Source organism: Tiliqua scincoides, chromosome 16 (genome assembly GCF_035046505.1).
Source record: "Tiliqua scincoides isolate rTilSci1 chromosome 16, rTilSci1.hap2, whole genome shotgun sequence".
NCBI classification, from domain to species: Eukaryota; Metazoa; Chordata; class Lepidosauria; order Squamata; family Scincidae; genus Tiliqua; species Tiliqua scincoides.
Window position 1 is genome coordinate 7,484,988 of NC_089836.1, and position 20,684 is coordinate 7,505,671.

Here is a 20,684-nt window from a genome sequence, read left to right on the forward strand (position 1 = left end):
GCTGGGCACAGGCCTGTAGTCAGGATTCTAGTGGTGGGTGGGCAACTATTTTTTTAAGGGGGGCAATTATGTCAGGTATATATACTGGTGTGCAAAATTAAAGGATAAAGATGAAGAAACATCAAAGACCAGTAAATGTGAGGGTGGGCAACCCTCTTGGGCAACCTGGCCCCCCTCTACCCCTTGTTGGACTCCTTGTGTCACCCAAGATGCCACAGCGCCATCGTCTGAGTTCTGAGCACGAAGCTGCTCTTGGACTGTCAAACTTGCCTTCCCACTCGCCTTCCCTATATTTACTTTGATCCCCCGATCAAAGGAGGGGGGGTCTGTCAGTGTCATAACGTTGACAACCAGTGCTGCTCTTGTTGGGGAAGTGAGAGGTCGGTCTGACTGGGAGGAAAAAGTTTTCAGGAGATGCTACTGATTGTGTACAAAGAGGAGCAATTTCAAAATCAATGCGCAGCTGATTTTAATTGATGAGATATTCTTCTTTCATCCATTCAGCCAACCAGTAATTCAATTCAGCGTTGCAACCCTAACCCGGGAGAGGTATAGATAGAACATTTATTGAGAGAGAGACAGAGCTTCCCTGTTTGTTTTATCTCTGTTCTGCATTGATTTGTCCGTTAAAAACCATTCCCCTGTAAGTCATTGTGACCACAAGCTGGGAGAATGCGGGGCAGGGGAAATTAGCGCGAACGGGGACAGTGCGGAAGTCTTGGGGGGGGGAGAACTCCTGCCTTTAGGAGGACGTCCACCTGGGACCACAGTCCTGTCCAGCCAGTGCCAACTGGTGCTTGCAAGGGCACACCCCCCCACTCTCCCCCTTTTCTGAGTCTGGGAAAGTATTGGCTGTGGAACCAGGAAGGAAATGCCACTCTCTTGGCTTTTGGCAGTTCTGGGAGAGGAACCTCTCCGAAAACAATCGTTTGTGACTAAGCACTGTTTGTCTGCTACAAGGGCAGTATGGTGGGGACTTGTTGGGAGTCTCACCCTTGGACCTGGGCATGTTTCCGTTTCAGTTTGGGGGGTCAGTGAAGGAAAGAAATTCTGTACATGCTCAGAGCCCTCTTTACACACTGCTTTTTCAGCTTCGATAGGGTCCCAGAGGGCTTACTGTTTTAATAATGAGGAAATTGCATTCTGTTAGACAAGAGTGCTTAGGAGAGCCTGGTTGCAGGAGAAGGAAAGGGGGTCAGGCAGGGTCCCCATGCCATTGGCTGAGGGCCAAAGGATAAAGACAAAGCTTTCCAGGGACTGTGACCCTTGGGGGCCGGCAGATGGTGCCCTTGAGCTCGATCTGCCAGGATAATTATGGACTGATAGCACTAGCATTGCAGGAACCAGCTCAAGATGTGCCCCGGTGGCGTCTTTCATGGTACGGACGGCATAGAACGGATTACATCCCACAAGCTCTTCTTAGGCGTGATAGTTAGGAATGGAACCTCCACATACTGGGGCAGCCTACCCCTAAATACCAATTGGTGGTGGCCAACAGGTAGACAGGGTGGTGGTCTCCATCACCAGGCTGGCCCCCACAGGAAGCAGGGCTTGGGCCCGACCCAGTGCAGCTCTTCCGGTTTAAAGTAAAGTCCTTACAAGACAAGCGGCCGACTGAGCAGCGCAAGGCTCCGATCCTCCCCACCTGACCAAACTGGGCATTGCTGGATAGTGTACGTATCTATGCTGCCCTGTGCCCCAGCCTGTCCTGCCTTGTTCTTGAGTAGGGCAACTGGACCTGCGGAATACTTAGTGCCTCATCAGGATGCTTGCTGGGCCTTGGAGTTACCATGACAACCCGTAGCATCCATCCCTGATGAGGAAACGGTACCCATGGCAACCGAGCGAAGGTTTTTCAAGTTAACCTGATTTTTCTCACTCCTTCTCCCCCCCTCCCGCCCCACTATGCCCTTTGCCATCTTGAACAAATCTCAACTGTACCTGCAGTTTCCAGGGGAGTCAAGCAGAGGGACCCCAGAGAACCAGAAGAATACCTGGTTCAGTGTGGAGGGTGGGGCGCATTTTTCAAGAGACTGGGGGGGGGGCGGAAGCAGCCTGCCCCAGGGAAGGGACTCTTCATAACTCATATAAAGAGTTTTGACACGCAGCCGGTTTTCTTGATCTGCCTGCCCTTGGCAAAAGTTGGGGTCCAAGCACTTGTTTCTAGGACCTGGGGGCTGCCTGCCTGACCATGCAATCCAAAGTGGGTGGGGTGGGGGTGTTGAGACAGGCCAATGGCTCTCTGGGGGCCCACAGAATGCAGTTTGCGGAGAACCTTGAAGCCTGGACACCTCCCTGCCTGTGCTGGCCCACCTCTTGATGGACCTTGACAAGAAGCACAGCCCTTCATAGGGAGGTTGGTGGAGGTTGGTGAGGCTGGATAGTTAGGGGAAGCCTTGGGGCCAAAAGCTGGTGGAAGAGGGTGAGCTGTGGGAGCTGAGCTGGGAACTTCCCTGGTTCAATCCTCATTTCCACCATGATCTCCTGGGAGGAGGTCCTTGGGCCAGCCACTTCCTCTGGGCCTCGGTCTTCCCCACCAGCGATATGGGGATAATAGCACTTGCTTACCTGACAGGTTTGTTTGGAGGACTGCTTCATGATCATCCATGCTGGGCACGTTCAGAAAACGCCGCGCATTGCTGGGAGAATTTGATCATATTGCAGTCTGATGGATGTTATTGCCTTGGAGTGGGGCTATGTTGGGGGGGGCGTTGTTTAAGAAGTTCTGCTCAAATACTCTTTCACAGTGACTTTGCTATAAGCAGATCTCTCTCTCTCTCTGAATATACAAAAGAGTTTCTCTTCTCCCCAAAATGACTTATTTATTAAACCCCGCAAATAAAATATGTATGATATTTATCCTGACGTGAAGCCAGTGCCGGGCGGACAAATTTTCTGTGTCTTGGCACTGAATTGCAAGAGCTCTTATCTCTCTGCCTGTCTCCCCCCCCCCCACCCCACTGTGCCTTCCTCTCTGGGGTGAAATTGGAAGATGGATTGAAAAGTACATCAGAGGGAGATGAAGATCTGAGTACGGTTTCAGAGGGGGGAGCAGACGGGGGGGGGGAGAGGGGCTGGTGCCCCAGTTGCTCGGGAGAGGGATGATGAAGTGGAGGCTTGATCACCTCTGTGCCGCTGACGCGCATAGCTTTGGTGGGCAGGGAGGGGCGCTGGGGAGGCTGAAAATGAGCCCCATCGATCACTTGCAAAAGTGACTCCCGTCAGGTTCGAGGCGGCAAGCTGGCTGCCATCCGACTGGTGGGGTTGCACCCCAGTGAAAGCCCATTGAGGCCCAGGGGACCGTCCTCCTGGACGCAAGTCAACTGTTTTCATGTCATGGCGCACTGAGAAGGCACTGCAGCTGTCAAGGCACACCAGCAGCTTTTCTGACAATTGACAAGGCACACTGCGCTGCCGACCGGGTGCTCACCCCACTAGTATATGACCCTACCTCCCAAACTCCCGTGGCACACCTGTGGACCATTCGTGGCACCCCAATGTGCCAGGGCACCGTGTTTGAAAAATGCTGCATCCTTTGCCTTCGGTTTCGTCTTGCTTACCCTGACCAGAGCATGTGAATCTGCCCTGGGTCTGCATTGCTCTGTAGAGGAAACACTGGCTGGCAGTATCACAGTGACAGGGGAGGGTCTGTCCTAGTGGGAGTTGGAGATGCTGTTGGGGTTGATCCTGCAACCTTCTGCGTGCAGAGCGCGTGTTTGAACACTGGGCTCAGCCCCCTTCCTAAACGGACTGGGACTGAGAACCCTGGTGGTGTCTTGAACCTGGGCCCACCCGCCCTTCTCGAGTGCACAGCACTGGCTGCGTTCAGGTTGCACGAGGAGAACCTGCGGGCTGGATCAAGAGCTCACTGAAGCACAGGCCTGCCTTCCTGCCTCGCCTCCAAGCCGGAGAGCCACCTCGAGGCGGTGAAGTGGGGAGAGGTTCTGAGGGGGGCACCTCTCTGCTTTGCAGCCACAGGGAGCTCGGTGCCCTTTAATTACTAGCCCTCTTCCTTGGCAGAGGTGACAGCTCTGGCACTTCACGCCGTGCGGCAAATGAATCCGGGCCACCTTGGGTTAGACGTGCGGCGCGTCGGGAGAGAGCCAGATATTTGTCTCCTCGGTCTCTGCCCCAGCTGTCGCAGCAGCAAAACAGATGTTCTATTGTTGGCACTTCATTAGGAAGATGGATGAGGTCACTGGGTGTAGATGGCAGAGCAGAGACATCTGCATAATAGGCCTAACATTAAGATGGCAATTTTGGCGCGTGTCGTGCGGGAAGGGGGCTGCGGCTGGGTCCAAACGGACAGGGCAACGCCGCACCTCACTGGTGCAGCCTCTGCCACACACACACGGGGTCTCCCTCCCCTTCTTGTTCTTCCGCTGCCAGAACAGTTGCCAGTTGCCAGATTGTAAGCTGCTTGGGGCAAGGACCCATAACTCCCCATGCACTTCCCAGCTGAGCCCTGTTGGGAACAGGGTGGCCCAATCCCCGCACTGAGCTGGAACAGCCTGGGTTTTTCAGTGGCTCAGTGTCCTTGTGCTGCAAACTCAGCATTTTGTGTGGGTTCCACCCTCCTTGCACTCAAGCCAATTCTGGAGAGGAGTGTGAGTGGAACCATCCAGGGCTAGTAGGGTCTGCAGAAGGCGAGTGGCTGGCCTGCCAGGGTGGGATTGATGCAGCTCAGCCTAGGCAGGCAGCCAGACGTGGCTGTTTCTCAATGGAGTTGGCAGGAGCAGCTGCTGAAGAGGCACTGGTGCCCTCTAGTGAGGCAGCTGCCTCATGCCAGTCAGAGCTGTCCGGGGCTCTGCTTTGCAATCTCCGTGCCTTGGAGGCTGTTGTGGAGATCGCAGCAAAGCAGAAGAAAAGGAGCACTGGATGGGTGGGGGGAGAAAGCCCCCCACCCGCTTCTTGGACTACATATCGATTGGGCCTTGGAGGAGCAGTTCCCCTCCCCACCACCACTACCTGGCAATCTGCCCCTGCCACACTTCCAGAGAAGGCTTGTGTTTTCTCAGCAAGCGTCGCTCTGTTCTGTTCTAGCATTTGCCATGGATGTGCCCTGAACTTCACTAAGTACAACAAGAACAGGCCTCTGCCCCCAAGGGCTTGCAGAGAAGGAAAGTGAAGTCAGGGGGGCGCAGGGCTTACCGATAAATAATATTAGAAACATGAATGTGTGTGGCACTTCAGAACTTCATAAAGAAATACAATAGCAGCCTCTGCCCCAAGGAGCCTGCACAGTTTGCCAGACGAAGGGAGGCGGACATTGCGAGGGGAAGAAGGGGACTTGGGAGTTCCCGTCACTTCACTTTCCAGGCCCAGCGACTCGTTCTCCACCAGGGCCCCTGAAACGGAGCTCATTCCATCTCCCTTTGCTCCTGGCTGTCTTTGGAGGGATCAGCAATTAAGCCGCACAGATGATGATGGTTGGGAGGGGAACACCTGCACTCATTAAGGTAATGAGGCTCTTGCAGCGGAGGAGGCCGAGGGAGGAGGGGACAGGTAAATCCAGTTTTCACCTGGTGCTGCAGAAACACCCTCCGCGAACCTCCGAGGGTGTCCCAGCTCCCTCTGCCAATGGATCTCGCGGGGAGGAGGAGTCAGATGATGGGAGAACCCGCTTGTCATTGGCCAGGGGTGCTCTGGAGCTGAAGTGGGGTGCAGCCCAGTTGGGCTTGCATGAGGAGGGGGTGAAGGCCAAATGTCTCTCTCTGTCCGTTCCACGTCCTCCACCTGAGCTGACTGCAGCTGCTCAGGCTCCGTTCCTGGAGGTGCTGGGGGGCCCTCGCTCCTCCTCTCCCTCCCTCCCTCCCTCTCCAGCCGCCGGGTGCCTCTCCCCACCTTTCCTGGCTGGAACGGCAGTCTGGCATTCGGGAGCGAATTCCAGGAGGCCTCTGATGAAGTCATCCCCTCCACCCCTCCGCCTTCGCTGCACTTGCCCAGAGCGTCATGGCATGTGGGCTTCTGACCAGCGCGGCCTCCTTTAGGTGAGTTGTATTTGGGGGGGGCAGGGAAGTGGGTGCACGTCTTTGCCAGTGTTCACTCGAGGATGACGGCCTCTCCTGGATTTTTCCTCGAATTCCAAGCTGGTCCAAGAGGGGCCTCCATGCTGGGCTCCACTTCCCGGCTAAGCAAATCCAGCTGGGCTCCCAGGGAAAACTCACTCTCCTGGCTTTTGTTCTCTGCCACTTGGGTGGGAAGCCACCTGACCTCTCCAGGACTGCTGTTTGTCTGCATTTGCAAACATGGGGGGGGGCCAACATCTCCACTTCTGCTCTGCATAGGTGAGGGCAGAGTTGCAAACCTTTCCAGTCGAGAGGCGCAGATCCCGCCAGGGTTTCCAAGTGGGAAACTGGGCCTACCTGTTCTCTGCCACTCTGATTGGCTTGCAGCGACTGGCCGGGAGGGAGGCATCAATGCAGAGCCCTCCCAGGCCGGGTCAAGTCCCCACGGAGGAATGCAGATCACCTCCCCTTCCTCCTTTCCCTTTTTCTGTCCTACAGTGGGCTGCGCACTGGAAGGAAGGGCAGTAAGTTGGGCCAGGGCTCCGTGCAGCCTGCCTAGCTGTGACCCCACTTCTGCCACCCCTAGACCCTCCGCCATCCTCCGAGAAGCCCTGCCCAGTCCAGCCAAGCGAGGGGGGTCTATCAAGCCTGCTCCCCATAGCACCCATCTCCCTGCTTCCTGAAGCTCCCAGGAAGAGCTTGCCGGCCCCGGCCCTCCCCTCTCCCCAGCACCAGGCAGCAGTGGCAGGCTGCCCTTGAGGAACTAGCTGTCCGGGGCTGGAGTCGCTGCTGGGTCAGTCCTGGCCCTGACTCCAGAAGGAGATTTCCTCCTCCAGCAACCAGCCAGCCATGCCTCAGTGAGCCAGGTGAGCCCTTTCATTACTGGGCGGGAAAGTAACCTTTCCAGAGTTGCACGTGCACCCTGGTGCTGGGGGGAGGGCAATTAGGATCATTAGTTGGTGCTGTGTGGCCAGTGCAGCAGGACAATGAGCCATCCAGCTCCCTTTCCCAACCGGCCTCTCCGCGCGTGCTAATTAAAAGGGACGGAGCCGTTTGCTTTGGGGCAGATTTACAGGAGCGAGCACAGCTGCTGCGGTGTCTGCTCGCGGGTGCCTTGCCCCGGCCATCCAGGCGAGGGCTGGCATTCTGTTAGGCCCGGCGCTCTGCGGTTCAAAGACAAGCTGTCCTGGCCGCAAGCAGGACGGGGTGGGGTCCTCCCAGCTGCCTGACACTGAGGAGGAAGGCCCTGCCCTGTGGCTTCCGGGACCTGCAGTTCCTCATTCCAGCCAGCTGTGCTGGTGGTGCTGTTCAGGAAAGAGCTGATCTCGGTTCGAGTCCTGCAGCACCTGGCCCAGGTGTGACCCAGCTTGTAAGGTACAATGGCCCCTTTTGCCTGAGTTATAAACTCTGCACCCAGTGACAGCGGCTCCTGCAGACCAACCCTGGTTATCGGGGGACTGGAGAGAGCCAGCAGTTCTGGACCTCCGCCTCCTCCACTATTAGAGACTCCGTATGCTGGCAGAGGTGTTACTCTGGGCAGCTCGTTATCAGATTCCACCTCTGTGCAGGCAGGCAGTCGCTCTTGTGTCTGCTGGCAACAGAGGGGTCTGCTTGTCCACTTATTAGCTCCAGATCGTGGCCGAGGCAGGTGCTTGGCGTTCCGGATGGTGCGTGCCATCCAGGAGTCTCCCACACCCTATTAACTTAAAACGCTCCAAATCCCTCCGTAATGACACGGGCGGCCTGCGGAACCAGAGAAGCCAACTGTCTGTAAAGAAGGATTAGCAACAACCGCGGTTGGGACTCAGAAGGCAGGCCCGCTTGGGGGGCAGCCTTAGCAGGGCATCGCTGGCACTCGGCAGAAGTGCCAGGAGCGGGACAGGCCAAGGGGGCCAGGGGTTCCAATCCCCAGCCCCCCAACTCTCCTGCCTCCCCCCACCTCCCAACTTGCACTGCCTTCCTCCCTGGTGCTGGGCCCCAATGCAGTTCTCCTCCCCTCCATTGCAGAAGCCGGCTTTGTTCTCCCGCATGACATTCCCAGCTGTGGGTCGCCGCAGTGCCATAATATTTGCGCTCAGTCACACCCGCCAGTGAAATATTGTACTTGAGTGATATTCACAAATGTTTAGCTCCGCGCTGTGATTAGCAATGCCTTCCGAGTGCCTCTCTCTCTCCCTCCTCTTGCATACTGATCGTCTCCCCGACTCTCCTTCAAGGCTGGAGCGGCAGTGGCGCTTTCCTATCTTGTGGCAGTTTCTTCCTTGGGCTGTGGGTCGCTTCGCAAATGCCACTCATGTTAATTAACTCGTGCCAGGGCCCCGTGGCATCCGAGGCAAACAGCGTTGGCAAGGCCGGCTGGCAGTCGGGTTGCGAGTCGAGCTCCATTCCACACATGATAAGAACCTGGGATCAGAACTCATTTCTGCCCCAGAACTGGTCGTACACGGTGGTGGGACAGGCTCAGGTTTGGGGCCCATCCCAGAATCTGCAGAGGCCCTGCTGCCTTCCCTGTGACATCACTCGATGTGTGATGTCATCGGGAGGTTGACACAGCGTGGAAGCCTCTCTGATTTCTGTAATTCATCCATTTTTTTAAAAACAGAGTCCTTTTGGCCATCCAGCAGACATCCCCTCAATCTGCACAGGGTTCCAGGGTGAGTTGGACTCCAAAGGGTGGAGATGTTTGCCCCATCTCTTTCAGTTTCCTATTGTACATCTCATTGCACAGCACCTTCAACTTCCAGCTATGCTCAGGGCCAAGAGGAACTCTTTTGGGGTTGTTCTTGCCAGGGATTTGCAGCACTCTCTCCCCAGGGGTGCCCCTCCGGGAATGGGTCTCCTGCACCTGTATCTGTGGCTGTCATGCACACACTCCTGCCTCTTTGAGGTTTCAGCTGCTAAACCTCTTTTCTCCTTCCTTCCCTTCACAGAGTCCCCTCCAGAGAGGACTGGGCAGAGACGCGGGTTGCCTGGCGGGGGACCAGAGAAGAACCCCAGCATGGAGCCGACTGCCACGACTCCGTTCCGTGTCACAGTAAGCATCTCTCTTGTCTCTTTAATCGTAGCATCCCAGACCTTGTCAACAGGAAGAATCTTACTCTGTAAACCTTAAAAGAAAAAGAAAAAAACAAGCCCCAAAGCCACAGACTGGCAAGGGGTAAAAACAAGGGAGCCGAGAGCTGATCACAAGTGCATGTGAATCTGTGCGGGAATCTGGCGTTGAGGGGGAAAAATACTAGTTTGTTTTGTTATTCTTGCTTTTTTGTTTTCATTTGTTTTTGTTTTGCATTTGTTCGTTTTTGTTATTTTTTAACTTTCTTCAGGTTTTCCTTTATTTTATTGAAATAAGAGAGTGTAAATCTTCCTATAGCTTCCAGCCGAAACGTTCACCGGTGGCGGTCATTTTTATACACCTATGGCCCTTGACACAATACCTTTACAGGGCAGTCTGGGGAAGGCAGTCAAAATAAAGCATCCTTTGTGGAAAAACTGGGAGCTACAGTCAAAGTAAAATTCACTCCTCCTCCTCCTCCTCCTCCTCCTCTTCTTCTTCTTCTTCTTCTTCTTCTTCTTCATAGTATTTATATACCGCTTTTCAACTAAAAGTTCACAAAGCAGTTTACAGAGAAAAATCAAATAACTAAATGGCTCCCTGTCCCAAAAGGGCTCACAATCTAAAAAGATGCCAAGGAATACCAGCAGACAGCCACTAGAACAGACAGTGCTGGGGTCTTTTTTAAGACTTCCTTTACCTTTTTTAAAAATTAGGTATTGGTAGCTAGTGAGGGTTCTGTGAACCGACCACACACACACACCCCATTTGCTGCCCTCCCCAAACCTGTGGGTTCCATTTATCAGGTCCTGTTTACTCTAGAAGCGAAAGCAGCCGGGTTTCCAGTGAGCCAAGGACAGGGCTGTGTGCCCGCCTGACAAATGCCCTCAAACACGGAGCGTGTGTGGCTCGCACCCTTTGCGCACTCTTGCTTCTGACAGTCTGGGGGCAGCTTTGGCCTATAATACGACTGCCTTGAGCATCCCCTCAGAGAGCCACAGATATTCCATCCTCTCGGATGTGTCAGAGCACATATCTGTCAGTGTGACATGTCGAGGGAAAACTCATTTTATACATAGATCTATCAACTGGGTATTTGGGGGGGAGGGGCTCTGTGGTTCTATCTTGAAGATACCTCCCACTCCCCTTGCCTCTGGATGCGTGGAGCGTTCGGTGTATGTCGCATGCTGTATGTAGACTGGCAGGACCCCTCCTCCCAATCAGCCACGTGGGTGTAAGGAGCCACTTCCTCTTGAGCCTACCTTGACGTTGTCTACATAGCCTGGCAGTGGATCTCTTGGGCAGAGAAGGGTCTTTGGTGGTCTTGCCAGCCCTGCAGTCTTTAACCAAAGGTGACCTGCCTTTGACCTGTGGCCAATTCACGTGTTATCTTCTACGGAGTCAGTGGCTGGTTCATCCAGCTTAGTGTGCTCAGCTCAGACTAGCGGTGGCTGGTCATGAATTTTGCAGCCGGGGAACATTCAGTGTGCCCTTCCACTGGCCACTGCTTTACCCTTTTGGCTTTTCTTCCACGGAATCCACCCCAGTGGCCCTTTTCCTGGCCCCTGGAGCTTGTGTACTTCCTCCATCTCCAATATCTCCCCTGCCTCGATCCCCGGAGATCCTCTTTTCAGACTCCATTCTTCCTGCCCCTTTCCCACAACCATCTCGTGTTTTTACAGCGCTTGGGTCCCGGTTTCCGCGTGGCACTGGAGGACTTTAAGCCGTCCCATCTCTGCATGATATAGACAAATTTTGCCACTGTGTTCCAAATCACGTCATCGTCCCATCCTCATGTGTGTCTTCCCCCGCCCCCCAGCAAGTTATAGTTTTTTGCTTAGGTCTTGTGCCTTCTGAGGAGAGCTTGGATGGAATGAACCGCAGTTCCCTTCAGCAGGAACGCCCAGTCTTTAATTGAAACCTAATTGTTTACTAAACTGCTCAAACCAGAAGGGAAAATTACTGTAATTTTGGTCTGTCTTTTCCTCCCTTCCTCTTTTTTCTCCTTTCTCCCCCCCCCCTTTTTTTAAAATGGGGATTGAATTTTAAGGAGAATAGAACATTATCCTGGATGATACATAAACAGAAAGCGATTATCATTAAACTGTCAACGGCTACTGGATTCAGATAACGACTCTGGGTGCTGGAGAAAAATTAGATGCAAATGATTGTGCAGGATTTATTGGTGGGTTCAGCCACTGCTATGCCAAGTGAGAAGTGCCAGGGATGGGGGGCTCTGGGGGGGTGAGGAGGGAGGAACACCTTCAAGATCATGGAGGTCAACCTTTTTTCCTCTGTTTTGAAAATGATCCCAGTGTGTACTTTTGCAGGAAGAAATGGGCCTGGCTCATCCATGAAATCAGCTGAGGTTGTTGCCTCAGGGCAGCAGCAGATGGACAGGGATGCCTCCCTCCAAACTTCTAGTTGCAGGGGGTGGAGAGAGCAGAGGCTGGTACATCCCAGGCTGGGGCGGACTATTTGGCACTAGGAGATTTTTTGGCCGGTCCCTGGAAGAAGGGAGGGTCGGATGAACTCTCCAGGTTGATCCCTGGCAGACTTGCATTCCCAGTTCTTTAACCCATAGCAAGGACAGAGAGCCTTCTGCATAGCTGCTTGGCTGGTCCTTCCGGTCCCTAGCTGTAAAATGGAACTTCTGCGGGCACAAACTGGACACTCCTTTGAAACTGCGAGTAAAGAAGACACAGACACTCTGCAAGGCTTGTGCTCCAGCCCCAGGGCTATGTCGTCCAGTGACTTCATGACTCAAAGTGAAGTGGCTGCTAAGGGAAGCAGCCCCGGAAGGGAAGGGGCTGGGGGAGGAGACCTTGCCATCTCTGAAGCAGCAAAGTGGGAGGGTGAAACTTAGACTAAATAAATCCATGGGGGATATGGATAGCTGAGAGCCATAGAGAGTCCATCTTCAGAGGCAGTCTACCTGCAGCGCAGAGCTGTTTCCCTTTTTACACACCAACACCCAGTTCCCAACCAGCAGAGGCTGTAGTTGGGGGAGCTACAGGGACATGGGGGGCGGATGGATCTGAGTGCTGGCGAGCTTTGCAGAGCTCACTTGCACGCACCAAGCCACAGACCATTATGACTGGTTTCAGTGCTTGGGGTCGGTGACCTGCTTCGGTGACCAGATCGTGCTCGGCAGAGCTGAGAATCTTTTCCTCTCCTCTCTCCCCGGATCTTGTCTCCGAGGCTTCCGCCTGTCTACACGGCTCCCGCACGGTGGGGGGAAATCACAGTGGGGTGGGGATTTTATGGGCTGAACCGGCTTCTGTTACAGAAAGAGTCCTGACTGGAGGCATTTGATGGGTTCCCCTCACTCTTTTCTTCTGCTCTATTTCTCATCTGGGCTGCTGTGTTTGGAAAAAAAACAGGACTTGCAGACACACCATCTCACCTTCCATTAGCAGCCAGAGACAGCCTGGTGGAGAGTGACACAAAGAGGCTCATCCACCACCTCCAGGCTGCGTGCTTGGAAAATTCATGCAATGAGTTTTGCCCAAGATCCCTTGCAGCACTTGTGACTGTGGTGAACTGGTGTGTTTTGGGGGTACAGGGCACTTTTGGGGTCCCCTTAGCCTGGAACACAGTGGTGAGGTGCAATAATAATCAAAACTGTCACAGTTGGGCAAAAGAAATGTTTATTGACCCTGTCTGTAATTAGTCTGCGGAACTCCTTGCCACAGCTTATGGTGGTGGTGTCTGGCCTGGATGCCTTTTGTAGGGGATTGGGCAGTCCATCACAGGTTCCAGGCCTTGATGGATATGTGCAGCCCCCTGGGTCTGGGCTGGGATCCAGCCTGCCCTTCAGGTGGGGGCCGCATTGCGCTCACGCTCCAGAGAACGTCTCCACCCCTGGCATTTGGTGCCCCAAGGCAAGAATATTAAATTATCTTCTGTTCTGTCAAAGCCCCTGGGGAAAGGGCAGTCCAAGAGCCAAGCTTGTAAGGAGGGCTAATCGAGAATATTAATCCTCATTTTATTCTTTTTGATCAGAGTGTGTGGAAGCATAATTGCGGTAATAATGCTTGACATTTCCCGGCACCTCTCTGCGCAGGTTGGCCGGCCGGTTTGCAAATTGCTGTGGATTGAAGGTGACAACCTGCCGGAAGGTTGCTTAAATATTGCCACCTGGAGGATTATCCTCCCCACCCCCCCACCAGAGGCTACCTGGAGAACTGGGTTTGCCAAGACTCTCCTAGCCAGCTCTCTGCCCAGCCACCTGCCCCCCAGCCCACTTCTGCCCAGTCCACATTCCTCCATGCCACAGTGCACCCGCATGCTTTGTCATGGCATAAACATGGTGGGCGCTGACATTTGCATTCGAAGTGATGACATCCGGAATTGAGAGCCAGCAGGGGGCATTAATAGGGGTGTCCAACCAGAACTGGGGTGAAGGAAGGAAGGGAAGGGATGCAGACTCAAATGCCCCTCTAGTCATGAAGCGTCCTTGGTCTAGTCGCCATGTCTTGAGGTACCCTACTTCACAGGGTTGCTGTGAGGATCAATGTGGGAGATGAAGTAGAGCTGGACACATCTTCTAGGTTTCCTCTGGCCTGGGTGCCTTCACTAAAACGGTCTCTAGTTGTCCAGGAACTCAGGGAGATGTGGTTCAAATAACTGTTCCAACGAGGGGCTTGTAACATCTTGCAAAGTCACTCAGGGCCCAGTCCTATCCAATTTTCCAGTGACGGTGGAGCCGTGCCAACGGGGCACGCGCTGCATCCTGCGGTGGGGAGGCAGCCACAGAAGCCTCCTCAAAGCACGGCAACCTTTTTTTCCTGACCTTGGGGTTGCATTGCAGCTGGAAAGTCAGAAAGGATTGGGCCCTCAACCTCTTGGGACAGACTCAGCTGCAAATCCAGCATGTCAGCAAAACCACCCCATAGATGATGGTGTTGCTTGGGGCGCATAAACAGCCCCTGGGGAGCGTTGAGTGGCAACCGTGGCTCGACTCGCACACAGATCTGGTGTACGCTGTCAGTCTCAGGAGTGTGCAATGTTCTTTGTTTTGTATCATTTCCCCCCCCCCTTTTGTCTTGAGCTGCCTCCATTAATTTTTTCTCCAGTTTATCCTTCTTTTCCTTTGTACCAGTTGCCATTCATCACCCCATGTGCTCCACGGGGCACCCATCCCCAACACGCAAGTGTGCGCCTGGTCTCTAGAACCACAGGGAATGTTGCCCTCCACTACTCCGCTCTTGAACGCTTCGCCTTCCCGGCTCTTCTCACATTGGCCCAGCCCCAGGATGGCCTGCGAGGGTGTTTTTGCGCCGCAAGCTGCTGCGTCTCTCTCTTCCCCTCTCTACCACTGTGCCGTGTCGCCTTGCCCGTCGAGGTGACATTGATTTCTGTCTCCTCTTCCCAACTTCAGTTGCCATGGAGACAGGAGTCTGTTTCTCCGCCGTGCCGTGCCTTTCCTCCAGTTCGGCAGACTCTGTAGCGCGAGAGACAACCATTTCAGGAGGAAGGAAGGAGAGAAGGGGGGGGTTGGCTCTGCTTTTCTCCCAGTGGACGTGTCAGTGATGTTGGCTGTGGATCATTCCACAGCATGTGTGGCGAAAGGCCTGCGGTGACTCTTATGACTTTTTGGAAAGGTGGGTTGGACGACGTGAGGCTGCGCTGCCCAAGTCTGGCTACTGGTTCATTAAATTCAACAGTGTCGGCACAGACTGGAAGCAGTTCTTCAGGGGTCTTTCCCAGCCCTACTTGAAGATGCTACCAGGTACGGAGCCAGCTGGGACCGTCCTGGACTCTACCACTGAGGAGTCCTGGGCTCAAATCTCCACTCAGCTACAACATTAAATCTTTACAGCTGGATGTGCCACTTTACGGCTTGTAGGAAAGGTGGTGTTTTGTTCTGTGAATTTCCTTTTAATATGGATCAGCATTAAAAAAAAATGTAGCCCTCCTCAATTTATAGGCTCTACATGGTACAGTCCAGAACTGACAGCCAGTGTGGTGCAGTGCTTAGCATGTTACTCCAGGAGTGGGAAGGAGCAGGGCCTGTCCTGACTCAACCATAAAGACCTCACCAGGTGGCTTTGGGCCTCTCTCCCTCTCAAGAATAAAACTGCTACCTGGAGCTTCTTGGGAAAGATCTTTCTCTGCCTGAAACCCCAGAGGGGCTACATCTGCAGCCTGAAGGTGGTACAGTCCTAAAAATAGTGTTTCCCCCCACTTGGGGAAAATGAGGCTTCATGCCAAACCAGGAAGCCCTGGGTCAAAACCTCACGCCTGCTAGCCAGCCAGTATTACGAGTCTCATAAGTGTAATGTTTAATTATGAGTCCAACAAGGGCCTGCGCTTCCCACCCTCAACAGAAGAGGGAGCTAGAAGGATGCATGTCAGTTTTGTGTGTTGGCAACCTTCAGTCTCGAAAGACTATGGTATCACGCTCTGAATGGTGGTTCTGGCACAGCGCCTAGTGTGGCTGAAAAGGCCGATTCGGGAGTGACAATCCCTTCCACACTGGGAGCAAGTGCAGTCTGTCCCTGGTCTGTCTCCCTGGCTGTGGGCCTGCCTTCCTTTGCCTCTTTGCCTCTGACTGTTGGCCAAGTGTCTCTTCAAACTGGGAAAGGCCATGCTGCACAGCCTGCCTCCAAGCGGGCCGCTCAGAGGCCAGGGTTTCCCACCTGTTGAGGTCCACTCCTAAGGCCTTCAGATCCCTCTTGCAGATGTCCTTGTATTGCAGCTGTGGTCTACCTGTAGGGCGCTTTCCTTGCACGAGTTCACCATAGAGGAGATCCTTTGGGATCTGGCCATCATCCATTCTCACAACATGACCAAGCCAACGCAGGCGTCTCTGTTTCAGCAGTGCATACATGCTAGGGATTCCAGCACGTTCCAGGACTGTGTTGTTTGGAACTTTGTCCTGCCAGGTGATGCTGAGAATGCATTGGAGGCAGCACATGTGGAAAGCGTTCAGTTTCCTCTCCTGTTGTGAGTTTTAAAACATGTCAGTTTTAAGCACACAGAAACCCATCCAAAGTAGTTCAATTTTGCATCCCTTTAAAGCTGCCATTGACGGTGTGACAATCCAGTGCATAGATTTATTTTTCACTTAAATAAATGCTAGTGGCAGGCTCTTGGCATGTGCAGGACACATGGCTCCAAGGACCCCTCTCAACTCCAAGCAAGAACTTCTGCCCACATCTCCCATAAATTCTTTCTCTCCTTCCTCGAGCAAGCTGAAGTTGCCCCTTTGTAAGAAGCCGGGGCAGGCGCAATGATCCGCGGGTGGTAGCTGAGATGTTCTGAGAAGAAGACTGCTGTAGAAGTTTAGATTTATAGGCCTGTGAATAAATTTCTGTCAGCCAGCGATTATTATCTCCTTTAATCTCAAAGGCGCTCCTCTCCTCTCCTCATGCTCTGTCTGGGGTTTCAAAAGCATGTTTCTGATTGGGATCTAGTGCTCTCCGTCGGAAAATAAATCTCTCGTATTTTATATATGGTGCCAGGGACTCTTAAGCAGGAAACTTATTAGATTGATTTGGAAAAGACTCCAAAGGGTGTTGTGCTACAAGTGCCGTTTTGAAAGCTCCAGTGACAGATTTCTTTGGGTACTCCAGACCGCCGGCACCTCTCGAACAGAGGAAGCTACTTTCAACCTCGTTTCCGCTGATGGAAGCCACTCTCGAGGGTTACAGAGAGAGAATGGGTTTTCCTAGTCCTGCCAGGGGGCTGGATTCAAGACATTCTGCATGCAAAAGCTGGGGCATGGCCACTGAGCTACAAGCCTTTCCCCCAATGCCTGCAGTCCATGAGCTAGTCCTCTCTCTCCCTCATGCCATTGGCCAAGCTTCTGTGATGTCACAGTATGTTTGCAAGCTGGGAGGTCAGTCATGGAGAAAGAGCTGCAGTAAGGGAAGCACAAGGCAGTTTGGCTGGACAGAAAAGCAGGGGCCCAGGGATAGGAGTGGCTGGGGGTCAATTGTTGGGGGTCAAGTTCTATGGCAGCAAACAAGGATCACAAGTGCCAGTGCCAGCTACATGGTCGAACCTGGGCATGACCCCGACTCCAAGGCCGCAAACTACATTGATAGATTTCTCCTGGCCTCCCTGAACGTGATCCCTTCTTGAAAGCCACCTAGACCAGAGTCCATCACTTATGCACAGCAGGGGAGACCAAGATGTGAGGCTCTCGTTTTTGGTGCACGTCCTCGGTGAGGTCTTGCTCCAGCCTGCAGAAGGCAGGTGTGTTGCGCAACCGGGCCCTGCCAGACTTCCAGGCAGTGACTAACGGAAGTCTGGGATGCGTAGGAGGGAAGCGGTGTCTGCAAAGTCAGTCCTTCAGGGGTGTGAAGAGGAACGGAAACACTTTTAGGAATCCTCAGAGGGGGGCATGCGGCCGGAGGGACTCCCTCTGCAAAACGGCGCTGTGATTAGACAAAGGCTGGAGGCAGATGGCAGCGCAGGCTTCCGTCTCCCAGGGAGTTGCAGCAGACGCAAGAGGGGCATTGCAAAGAACACAGAGGGGAACAAGGGGGGATGTTCACTGTGGTGTCACTGCTGCCTCTGCTGCACACAAGAGAATCCTCCTAGTGCAAGAGATTGCGGCAGGGCGTAGCTGTGTGCACCAGAGGCAGTGGTGGCGTGGCTCTCTGGTACCTCCCCTTCAGCCTCTATGGTGATGGAGAGAGGATAGCCAAGAGTGTCACCTGTTGAATTTCTGCCATTAAAGGAGCTGAGGGAGGGTTTGCCTGAAATAAGTGGCAACGTTGCTCCTGAGAGTGCTGTGCTGGTAGAATTTCCAGTTGGATGGATCGGGGTGCACAGTGAGGTTACCAGATCCCGTCTTCCCGTGTCTTTTCCTCTGAGCGACATCTCTTTCTCACGCCACACAATGACTGTATATAATTTCCTAAGGTACTCTGTAGCCATGGAGATAAGGAAGGTATAATTACCTGCATTGAGAAGCAGAGAGAGAACTCCAGAAAGGAAAGTGGTTTGTCCTTCCTTCCTTTAAGAAAAGTAGGGGGGGGGGGGGACTTGAGCTCCTCCACTTTCCCCTTGATCAACTTCTCACTCCCCCTCCCCAGATTCTGCCGTTGCTTTGTGTAGAAGTGGGTGCTGTCGGAGGCTGAATCGTCAGAACACCTAATTGATGTGGTGGGGGCTCTGTTGGCGTCAGTGTGGCAGAGGCACCGGCTACAACCAGCGCCGGGTGGCCACGATCTCCAGCTCTGTGGGGGCTGTGGCTGTGGTGCCCTGACCCAGCGTGGGTGGGGCTTGGATGACACCTCATTCCACCCAGTCAGCTGTGCCGCTATCCCACCTAAAGGGGCGTTTAAAATTTGAAAAATGTCAGTGACAGGTGATGTGTTCAAAGGCAGATGCCCCCATGTTGTTCCTTGATCGTTTCTCTGGTCCTCCCCCCCATACTCAACTTTGGGGTAACCAGAATTCCTAAAAACACTTCCAAGATGGAGAGTATTTGCCTTGGCTTCCAGTTCCTTCAATTCATTGTCCCCTTTCCCCCCTTTTGTTGCCAAAGGGTGTGTGCTGCTTTGGAAACACCTTTCGAAAGAGCCCAAGTTTGATCCGAGAGCGCAGAGAATCCATGCACACTTCTCTTGCACAATGCTACACACACTGTACCTAAAGGATCTCCATAGAGTCAGATGTGCGAAAACACCCTGTTGGCTCTTTCTGTGGCACTTTTTCAGTGCTTCTGCGCACAGCTGTGACACAGGCAGGAGGCACAAATGCAATAGAACTCCATAGAGGAGGACTCCGCACAGCTTGGAAATCAGAAATTTCTAACATCAGTTTCACTTGGGAAACAAGACCAGATAGTTCGGCAGTCCAGCATCCCAGGGGAAATTTGAAGGAGGGAAGGTTCTGGATGCATCCCTGACTCGATCTGATTCTGGTACTGGTAGAGATTCCCAGTTAGCAGATATTGATTGGTAGCCTTAGTGACAGGCTGCCTGTAGACCTCCTCGGGTGTGCCGTTCAGTGGAAAGGCGGTCCAGCTCGAAAATAAAGGGGAAAAGTCACAAGTTGCGATGACTGCACAACCTCTGAGTTTCAAAGGAATGCCAGGTGCAAGGGAGTGGCAGGACACTTGTTGTCTTGTGTGCTCCCAGAAGGATCTGGTGAGATACAGCGATTAGGTGGGCCTTTGGCCTGATCCAGCGGGGCTCTTCTTATTTTATTTATTTATTTACAATTATTACTTATGTTCTTAATCCTCAATATACCTGCTCTTCCTGGTGATCACTCAGCAACTTGGTTGGCAACCTTCAGTCTCGAAAGACGATGGTATAAGCCTACAGCACCCGGTATTCCCAGGCGGTCTCCCATCCGAGTACTAACCAGGCCTGACCCTGCTTAGCTTCCGAGATCAAACCAGATCTGATACAGCTATGTATAGCCAGCCTTAGACACCTTGCATTTTTGTCACTGTCACACCCAGCTCTGGTTAAATTAAGGGCAGGATGAAACAAAGGAAGAGGGAGAACAGCAGGATGGTTGTTTGTACCCCGAAAGTGCTGGGCTTTCGTGGGGATCAAGGAGCACCGCCTGCCCTGCTCTTGCCAATGGCTGTTAAGGGCCTTCTTGCATAGCTGTCTGTGGGGCAGTGCACAGCCTCACACCCTGATACCATTCCAGCTGCCTGTTCAACACCTGCTCTGTGTTTGAGCCCAGAACTTTGGCATCAGTGATGCCCAAATCACCATCCGAGGCAGTGACCTTGCAGTGTTTCTTGGTAGGGTCACTTGAAAGGGCTGCAAGATAACATAAGTCGGTGAGGACAGTTGGTAGTCGGCAAGAGTGTTTTCCTGTGTTGCCGAAGAGAAGCCCGCTGCTTTCCTGGAGTCGGATAATAGCTCCTGACTTGCACCAAATTAGTCACCCAAAGATAGTTTTCCCTGCCAAGTTTGCCTGCAGTTCCTTCCTTTGGCCACAGGTGGGTGGTGACGCCACACCCCGCATCCCCACTGGACATTGCTCAGGTCACCAAGACCCACTGCAGACCAGAGGGGGCTGTAGCTGCAAAAGTCCCTGGAAAGTGCCACTCCCAGCAGCAAAGATCCCGCCCCCTACTCTGGAGAGCTCACTTGGTGAAATCACCAGGATGGATTTGCAGTGAAGGTGCAGGATGGGTGGAGCCCGAGGGGGTTTGGGTGAGTGCTTTCTCTTGCCACTCTAAGGGAGGGTCAGCATGTGGGCAGAAAAAACGTTTGTTCTTGGACCAAACGGGGCAATGGGTGGACCTGCTGTGCCCTCTGGGTGGTCTCCGTGAACCAAGCACAGACCCTGTGGGCTTTCCAGAATCAGAGATTCCTCGGCACCTCTGGTCCTTTGGAGAGACAGGAGTGGCACCACAGGAAATACGTGGCTCGGCAGTGGTTTCATCTCCATTATGCCCAGGAGAAAATTGCTAGTTTCACTGTGTGTAAATGGTGCTTTCTGGAATCACTGAGGTCTCTGCTCCCAAAGAGCTTGAAATTTGAAGTAGACAATGGGAGGAGAAACGACAGTGGGACAAGGAGGGGGGGAGGGGGGAGACTGTGTCTGGGTGTTCTGACGTGTCTTTAAAGTGTGGGTTGCAGGAAGTCAGATCCTTTCTCTGAGGAGGGGTCCCTGCTCCTAAGGCAGAGATGGAG

General features: G+C 53.4%; 1 protein-coding gene across 6 annotated transcripts in view; it reads left to right on the forward strand.

Moving 5' to 3' along the window:
* DAB2IP (DAB2 interacting protein) overlaps positions 1–20,684 on the forward strand; it is a 95,273-nt gene that overhangs the window by 9,688 nt on the left and 64,901 nt on the right. For all 6 annotated transcript variants that reach the window (XM_066610538.1, XM_066610532.1, XM_066610533.1 and 3 more), the window contains exon 2: positions 8,939–9,042. In XM_066610538.1, the coding sequence (XP_066466635.1) occupies positions 9,007–9,042 (36 nt within the window). In that variant the 5' untranslated portion in view covers positions 8,939–9,006. The remainder of the gene's footprint in view (positions 1–8,938; positions 9,043–20,684) is intronic.